The 9,746-nt window shown below is 41.5% G+C and overlaps 1 protein-coding gene across 1 annotated transcript in view; it reads right to left on the reverse strand.

Annotated features, from left to right (window-relative positions):
• HELZ2 (helicase with zinc finger 2) overlaps positions 1-189 on the reverse strand; it is a 44,215-nt gene extending 44,026 nt beyond the window's left edge. The window contains exon 1 of the mRNA XM_029286471.1: positions 19-189. Coding sequence (XP_029142304.1) covers positions 19-189 — 171 coding nt within the window. The remainder of the gene's footprint in view (positions 1-18) is intronic.
• Positions 190-9,746: the final 9,557 nt, after the last annotated feature.

A 9,746-nucleotide genomic window follows, 5' to 3' on the forward strand; every position in this document is an offset into this window, starting at 1 on the left:
CCAACGGCAGCCTCTGGCCCCCTTGCGCCTGGCCAGCAAAATCTCCTTCATGCAGTTGTGGTCCACCTCCTTCAGCAGGTAGGTGCTCTCGTTCTCTTGCTGGCTGCACTTGGAGCAGGCGAGGTGGAGGGAGACCTGGCTCTGCAGGCCGTCCAGCAGCGTGGGAACCATCCCGTTTAGGTGCGGCATTTTGTCAGCCGAGGACACAAACGCAGGTGGGCAGAGGGCCGGAGGCCTGTAGACACTCAGCGAGAGTCCTTCAGACTGCAGAATTAAGAACAGTTAGAGAGTCAGGGGAATGTCTATGGAGATCGGCTATCTGTCTGTTGCATATTGCAGTGTTGAAGATTTGTCTATTGCATGCCCAAATAACTAGACACACAGTGTTTCCCCCCCCCGTCCTCATTCTACTAACCACCTAATTTCCACAGCATTCTCTTACATCTAAGGATATTTAGATGTAAGTATGGCTATGTAGTATGGCTATATTATTATTATCCTTCTCGTCTTTCCTATTATCTTCTATTCTTGGTATCCTATGATTATACAGTATTACTTTGTTGTTTGTATGTACACTGAGAGCTTCTGTACTGGAGACAAATTCCTTGTGTGTCCAATCACACTTGGCCAATAAAGAATTCTATTCTGTTCTGTTCTATTCTATCTGTTTAATCTATTCTATTCTCTTCTATTCTATTCTATATGTTCCAATATCTATTCTATTCTTTTCTATTTTCTTCTATTCTATCTGTTTATTCTATTTTATTCTATCTGTTTATTCTATTCTATTCTATTATTCTATTCTATTCTATTCTATTCTATGATTATTTTCTATTCTATATTCTATTCCATTATTCTTGGGTGCTCCATCACTGGAGTTTTTTAAGAAAAGGCTGGATAGCCATTTGTCTGAAATGGTATAGGGTTTCCTGCCGGAGCAGGGGGTTGGACTAGATGACCTTGAAGGTCCCTTCCAACTTATTCTATTCTATTCTATTCTATTCTATTCTATTCTATTCTATTAATATCTCTTCTCTTCTCTTTTATTCTACAATCTCTTCTATTATTTTCTTCTATACCATTCCATTATTATTTCTATTTCTATTATTTCTATTTCTATTATTTGTATTTCTATTTCAGTCCATCCCATTCTTAATGATCCAGGTCATGGTCATCCCAAACATTCTTTTCCAAATGGCAGCTGGACTTCCCAACCAAAGAAGCTTCTTCATTTCTAACCCTGAAGTTCTAACACAAGTTAGAACCGAAGAAGAAGCTTCTTAGATGAGAAGCGAAACACTCTGAAGAAAAAAAAACCCAAAAAAACAAAACAAAGCCCAAGAAAGTCCAGTTGCCTTTTGGAAAACGAACCTTTGGGGACAAGAGTCAGTGGATGAAATTACTCACTAAGCAAAATTCAGAGCAGCCCAGCCGTGCTTTTGGAATAATCCCATGCTAAGATGGGCGGCCGATAAATAAATAAATACATACATACATAAATACACAAACAAATAAACAAACAAATCCATGCCCCACCTCCAATAAATAAACAAATCCAAGTCCCACCTCCAATAAACAAATAAATTAATAAATCCAAGCCCCCCCCCCCTTTCCAATAAATAAATAAATAAATCCATGCCCCACCTCCACTAGCCAGCAATTATCTGCATAGATTAGAACAAAGGTGAGCAAATGAAGAAAGTAACACAGGAACACCAAGCCTTGAAAAGGCATTCATTATCATTTTATCCTTGGTCCCTGTTCCGCTTCATGCCTTTATTTCCTGTACTCCCAACCACTTTATTTATTTACTGACTGGGTTGTAACTAACCAGCCACAAGGAAGAAATAATACAGGAACACTCAATAATAGCCTGAAAGGGTCAACCCAACCTTGGAAGCTGAGAAGAACAGTTTCAGGAAAAAGGGGAAACTGAAACCGGTTTAGAAAAAAAAATGCCTCTCCAAAACAATCAGCACGCAAAAGCTCACAATGAAACATACTACGTTACTCCGAAGTTGTCTTCTTAGCCCCTCTGTGAAAAGGAAGGGGAAAAAAAGACTGGATTTATTGAAATACAGAGTTGGAAGGGATCTTGGGAGGTCCTCTAGTCAAACTCAATTTCATTGAGGGCCGCATCAGCATTGCGGTTGCCCTCGGGAGGGGGTGTGTGACCAGGGTGGGTGCGGCCTACTGGGTGGGGGTGGAGTGGGTGCGGCCTACTGGGTGGGCGTGGCCAGATCTACACCGTTCGCGTCAAGGGGGCCTGTGGGGGCCTGGGCAGGAGTGGGACAGATCTGAGGGTCTTTGGCAGAAGGGGGTGGGACCGGGGCAAGCGCCAAGGCATGGTCCACTGGAGGAGCCTCACCGTTCCTCTCAGGCCATGTGGGGGGGGGGCTGGATGGTGGTGCGGGTTGCCCGGAGCCCTGGGCAGCAGGTCAAACGCCCAGCCTGGCCCTCGAGCACCCACGGCACCAAGCCCAGCCCCACTTCCCTAAGGGGCCGCCCATCTCACTCGGGTTTTATAAAGTAGTAATAATACTTCGAACTTATGGTTTGCCGACACGGCCAACGTGGACGCTGGAAGGCGAGCTCCGTCTTCCATGTCTGATTTCACAACGCTGGGGGGACCCTGGAAAGGGTCGAAAGTCGCCCTGTAGAGGCGACGAGCAAGGAGGGGACCCCCTCTTGATTGCGGGAGGGCGGTAGCCCTTCTGCTCAATCCAGGGCAGCCCTCCAAACCGGCAGACAAAAGACCGGCCATAGAAATATAGCCGTCACTAGGCTGCAGACAGTTGAAGTCAAACTTACCACCAGGGACCTATAAAGCAGCGCGGATGAGACTGGGTGAGATCTGAACCTCTCTTCAACCCTAACTATTTTTTCCACCTGTATAAGCTGCCCAAAGTATTTTTTCCCCTGTGGAGAGAGGGAAGGGAAATTCCATCCCACCTTCTAAAAACAGTGGCGAATGACTATCCAGGGGAGTTTAAAACGCTGAAAGAATAACCTGATTGTAACTGGATTTTTATCTTTCTAAAATTTGAGGACTAAAAGATTTCTTATTCTTACTGAAGATTTGGGTTCTTACTTACAAAAAAGAAGTAACATTGGAAAAAGGATTATAAAAATTTTGGACTTAAAAAAAATCTTAAACTGTATGGGCGACATCTTGTTGCTAAACCTGATATTACAACTTGTTATTGCCTAAAAGAGACTTGGCTTGAAGCCCAGACTATAGATAAGACTTTTGCAACCTTGGCAGATATCATCTGGGAGAAGCCCAGCTGTGTTCTATACTCAGTGACAGAATTATTTTCATTCTCTGATAGTAAAGCTTTTAATTTAATACATCACTAAGAGAACATGGATAAAGATCAGGAACAGATTCTCTTTATGTTGAAAGCAATTTATGAAACTATTCTGACAACTACTGATGAAATAAGAAGCTACAGAAAAGAACAAGATGTCAGCCTAGATATACAAATCCAAACTTTGATTACAATTAAAGAATCAACTACACAGAATATAACAGAAGAAGTGGAACAATCAAATACTATGATAGAAGTTTCAACTGACCAACAAACACAATTAATGGAAAACCCGCAAACACTGAAAATGGAAAAGACTTCCTATATAAACCAGAAGAAACCTGAGGATCAAGAAGAACAGACTGAAGTGAAGATAAACATTTCAGGACAACTACGTCGAGATGGAAAAATAGAGAGACAATTTGTTAGTTCTTCCCAAAAAATGGCGACTGGATGGCCTTTTTTATCTCAAATAATATATATAATAACAGAGGGAGATCTATTTGATGATTTAAAAGCACGGATATGGAAGGTGAGTTGGCAAAGAAAGAAAGCTAGAATAAGGCTGAAGAAAATTGGGGTTTTGACTTATTAGTGAGGATTAAAATCGAATATACTCAAATAGACAAGATGTGTATGTTGAATACTAGATTTTGTCATGAACTGAGATAAAGACAACTTTGGTCATTTAAAACTTGGAAGTATAAATATTAAAAGTTAAATTTGAATATTGGTTTGTTTATAAAGGTTGAATGTAAAAGTAATTAAGATATATATAAGCTAAAAACCATTGATAAATGTAATAAACATGTTTTTACTTAGCTGATATAATAAGAACTGTACTAGCTTAAATATGAGATAGCAGACATTAAGAGAAAAAGAGACGAAGTATTTGATGTTGAAATAAGAGAAATTTTGGTTACTAAATTTAAGACATTTAGAAATTAATAGAAAATAAGAATGTTATATTGTATTATTAATTGATGTAAGATGGTGAGAAATAGAATACATTCACATAGATAAGACGTGTATCCTGAATATTAGACTTTGAGATGAATTGTGATAAAGGGAACTTTGGTTACTTAAAACTTGGAAATTATAAATATTAAATGTTAAATTTAAATATTAACGGGAAACTAAAAATTGGGGGGAAATTAATTAGGACGTTGATTGTCAATAAAGACTGAATGTTAAAATAATCTGAATATGTATAAGCTAAAAATTATTGATAACTGTAAGAATGTTATTTTTATTTAATTGATATAATAAGAATTGTATTGGTTTAAACATGAGACAGTAAATACTAAGGGGAGAAGAGAGGAAATTATTTAATGTGGTAATAAGGGGGAAAGAGAGGAAATATTTAATTAAATATTTAGTACCAGTCTCATTTAATTGAGTGGTACTAAAAGATACTTGCATGTCATTGAATTATCGATTAACTCAGCCGCCACATTACTTTTTAAATACTTAAATGTAAAATTAGAAAATCAATAAAACATTTTTTTAAAAAAATACTTTGTGTGATCTTGATTCTATGAAGCGGTATATAAGTCTAAGGGCTATTGCTATTTGTTTAATGACCGTTCAAACGGCACTGAAAAAAAAGGGACTTACGGCCAGTTTTCACACTTACGACCGTTGCAGCATCCCCCTGGTCATGTGATCAAAACCCAGACGTTTGGCAACTGACTCATATTTACGACGGTCACAGCGTCTTTGGGTCACGTGACCCCGTTTTGCAATCTTCCGACAAGCCAAGCTAATGGGGGAAGCCGGATTCACTTAACAACCGAGTTACTGATTTAACAACTGCAGTGATTCGTCTAGCGGCCAGGTCGTAAAACAGAGCAAAACTCACTATCGTTTCGCTTAGCAACAGGAAATTGGGGCTCAATTGTGGTCCTAAGTCCAGGACTACCTATACCAGGGGTAGGTGTGGCTGCCAGTGTCTAAGGCTCTTCATACAATGAAACCCATAGGCCAGGGGTAGACAACCTTGGCTCTTTTATGACTCATGGACTTCAACTCCCAGAATTCCTGAGCCAGTCACTCTGAGGGGAAAGGGAGAAGTTTCCAAGCTGAGCCATGCTGGCTCAGGAATTCTGGGAGTTGAAGTCCACGAGTCATAAAAGGGCCAAGTTTGAAGAGCCCTAATCTATCTAGTGCAGGGGTAGGCAACCTTGGCTCTTTTATGACTCGTGGACTTCAACTCCCAGAATTCCTGAGCCAGCCATGCTGAGGGGAAAGGGAGAGGTTTCCAAGCTGAGCCATGCTGGCTCAGGAATTCTGGGAGTTGAAGTCCACGAGTCATAAAAGAGCCAAGGTGGCCTACCCCTGACCTATGGGTTTCATTGTATGAAGAGCCTTGGACACTGGCAGCCACACCTGGGACAGGTAGAGCTCTGGCCTAGAATTGGCTACTCTTAATCAGAATAAAGCTGGAAGGGACCTTGGAGGTCTTCTAGTCCAACCCGTTGCTCAAGCAGGAGACACTATACCAGGGGTAGGCAACCTTGGCTCTTTTATGACTCGTGGACTTCAACTCCCAAAATTCCTGAGCCAGCCACGCTGAGGGGAAAGGGAGAGGTTTCCATGCTGAGCCATGCTGGCTCAGGAATTCTGGGAGTTGAAGTCCACGAGTCATAAACGAGCCCAGGCTGCCTACCCCTGACCTATACAGATAAAAAAAAAATACACCCCAAGTCACAAATTGCAGCTTTCGAGACACACCAGCTGGGTTCACAAACACACACCACCACCACCACCCCGTTGAATCCCATTATAGCATAACCAATTAAACATTGGCAGTATGCCAGCCATACTGGGGACTCCAGCTGGGGACAACGGTTGGTGTAATCACATATAATCTGGAGAGCACCAAAAGCCGGAAAGCTTTGGAAGGTCTGATTCTCCGGAGGAAAGCTAAATCGAAAGAAAGGGTCAAATTCTCTTGAGGTTTCCTGGAGAATCAAAACACCATGACTCAGACCAATCTGGGGAGCAGCCCAAACACGAACCAACATCTCAAACGTTTTGAAATCTGAGTAAGACGGGAATTTCTTTCCGGCTGGGCTAAGAATAACAGAATAACAGAGTTGGAAGGGGCCTGGAGGGGGGGGTCATCTAGTCCAGCCCTCTGCTAAAGCAGGAGACCCTACGCCATTCCAGATAAATGGCTGTCCAGTCCTTTCTTAAAAACCTCAGAATTTCTAAAGGCAAGCTGTTGCACTGGTTATGGTTAATTGTTCTCACTGTCAGGAAATTTCTCCTTAATTCCAGGTTGCTTCTTCTCTCCCTGATTAGTTTCCATCCATTCCTTCTTGTTCAGCCTTTGGGTGGCTTTGGAGAATAGGCTGCCCCCCCCCTCTTCTTTGTGGGAGCCTTTTAGATATTGGAAGACTGCTATGAGAGAGAGAGAGAGAGAGAGAGACAGACAGACAGACAGACAGACAGAAATAGATAGATAGATAGATAGATAGATAGATAGATAGATAGATAGATAGATAGATAGATAGATAGACAGACAGACAGACAGCTAGAGAGAGAGAGAGAGAGAGACAGACAGACAGACAGATAGATGTAGAGATAGAGATAGACAGATAGCTAGATAGAGAGACAGAGATAGATAGACATAGACAGACAGACAGACAGATAGATACCGACGGACGGACGGACGGACAGACAGAGACAATAAATAGATGCTAGATAACTAGACAGATAGACAAACAAACAGATAAACAGAAATAACAGAATAAGAGAGCTGGAAGGGACCTTGAAGGTCATCTAGTCTAAACCCCTGCTCCGGCAGGAAACCCTATACCATTTCAGACAAATGGCTGTCCAGTCTCTTCTTAAAAACTTCCAGTGTTGGAGCATTCACCGCTTCTGGAGGCAGGTTGTTCCACTGGTTAATTGTCCTCACTGTCAGGAAGTTTCTCCTTAGTTCCAGGTTGCTTCTCTCCTTGGTTAGTTTCCACCCGTTGCTTCTTGTCCTGCCTTTCAGGGGCTTTGGAGAACAGATCAAACCCCCCCCCCCTCTTCTTTGTGGCTTCACTAAGGAGTCACTTCAGAGGAGATTTCGATTGGGCAACGTGACAAAATGCAGTTTTTGAGAGACAAAGAGCGTTCTGCTATGTTGGCTGAAGAATTAGGCGTAGTGAAGATGAAAGATTAAAAACCCGGAAGTGGTAAATTGGAGTCCTCCTGCGGGCATGAAAGCCGGCTGGGTGACTTTGGGGCAGTTTCCCTATCTCCTACCAACACACGTCACGGGATTGTGACCATGGCGGAAAAGAGGAAAAAGTATTGCAGATGCTTGCAGCCTTGAGTTGGGCAAAGTAAAGTTTGGAACAGGCATCTAATACAGGCAGTCTTCGGCTTGCAACCGTTCGTTTAGTGACTGCTCGAAGTTACAATGGCAATGAAAAAAGGGACTTATGTTTTTCACACTTGCGACCGTTGCAGCATCCCCAGGGTCACGTGATCAAAATTCAGCCGTTGGGCAACTGACTCATATTTATGACGGTTGCAGTGTCCCGGGGTTATGTGATCCCTTTCTGTGACCTTCTGACAAGCAAAGTAGTAATAGTAGTAGTAGTAGTAGTAGTAGTAACAATAACAATAATAACAATAATAACAATAACAACAACAATAATAACAATAACAATAATAATAATAATAATAGTAATAATAATAAAAATAAAAAATAAAAAAATATCATTTGCCTGTAAGCAAGAACTGGTGGGATCATAAAATAGAGAAAGTCATAGAAAATGATAAAATTAAACTGCTCTGGGACTTCAGAATTCAAACAGACAAGCACCTGCCACATAACACCCTGGACGTAACAATTGTTGATAAGAAAGACAAAAAAGTCTGGATAGTGGACGTGGCAGTGCCTGGAGACAGCAGAATAGAGGAGAAAGAACTGGAGAAGATCACAAAATACAAAGACCTACAAATAGAAATAGAAAAACTGTGGCAAAGGCAAGCAAGGGTAGCACTAATAGTAATAGGCACCTTGGGTGCAATCCCAAAACAACTGGAGCACCACTTGAACACCATCATTGACATTGACAAATTCGCCATTAGTCAATTGCAAAAGGCGGCCTTGCTAGGAACTGCTTCCATCCTGTGACGAGATCTGTAATACCATCAAACATCCACATCTGCCTATCCCAGGTCCTTGGGAAGGACGATAGGTAGACAAAAGTGCCAAATCCAGTCTGAACATCTGGCTGACTGTGCGATGATCAATAATAATAATAATAATAATAATAATAATAATAATAATAATAATAATAATAATAATAATAATAACAACAACAACAACAACAACAACAACAATAATAATAATAGAGTTGGAAGGGACCTTGGAGGTCATCTAGTCCAACCCCCTGCTCAGGCAAGAAAGCCTATACCATTTCAGACAAATGGCTGTCCAGTCTCTTCTTAAAAACTCCCAGTATTGGAGCATTCACAGCTTCTGGAGTCAGGTTGTTCCACTGATTAATTGTTCTAATTGTCAGGAAATTTCTCCTTAGTTCCAGGTTGCTTCTCTCCTTGATTAGTTTCCATCCGTTGCTTCTTGTCCTGCCTTCAGGCGCTTTGGAAGTCAATGGGAAAACCAGATTAACTGAACAAACTATGTTTCTAATTTAAGAAAGGCAGTGATTCACTTAAGAACTGTGGCAAGAAAAATCACAAAATGGGCATAATTCACTTAACAACTATCTCCCTTAGCAACATAAACTTTGGGCTCAGTTGGGGTCATAGGTAGAGGACCACCCGTACAGCCACATTACAAAAAAGATGTTGAGACTTTGGAAAAAGTGCAGAGAAGAGCAACTAGGATGATTAAAGGCCTGGAGACTAAAACATACGAAAAACAGCTACGGGACTTTGGTTTGGCTAGTCTAAAGAAAAGAAGAAATAGGGTAGACATGATAGCAGTATTCCAATATCTGAGGGGCTGCCACAAGGCAGAGGGGGCCAGGTTGTTCACCAAAGCACCAGAGGGAAGGATGAGAAACAACAGTTGGAAACTGATCAAAGATAGAAGCAACCTGGAATTAAGGAGAAACTTCCTGACAGTGAGGACAATCAACCAGTGGAACAGCTTGCCACCAGAAATCGTGGGCACTCCATCACTGGAGGTTTTTAAGAAGAGACTGGACAATCACCTATCTGAAATGGTGTAGGTTCTCCTGCTTGAGCAGGGGGCTGGACTAGAAAACCTCCAAGGTCCCTTCCAGCTCTACTCTACTCTACTCTATACTCTACTCTACAATCTATTCTATTCTGCAATCTATTCTACTCTACTCTATATACAGTACTCTACTGTATTCTATTCAAGAAACAGTGTTATTGAGTCATCTTTAGCCACCAGAAATCCTGCCTTCAGCTTGTTAGTCATCCTAACTTCTAAATTAA

Source organism: Protobothrops mucrosquamatus, unplaced genomic scaffold (genome assembly GCF_001527695.2).
Source record: "Protobothrops mucrosquamatus isolate PMUCROS unplaced genomic scaffold, P.Mucros_1.0 scaffold3791, whole genome shotgun sequence".
In the NCBI taxonomy this organism is placed as follows: domain Eukaryota; kingdom Metazoa; phylum Chordata; class Lepidosauria; order Squamata; family Viperidae; genus Protobothrops; species Protobothrops mucrosquamatus.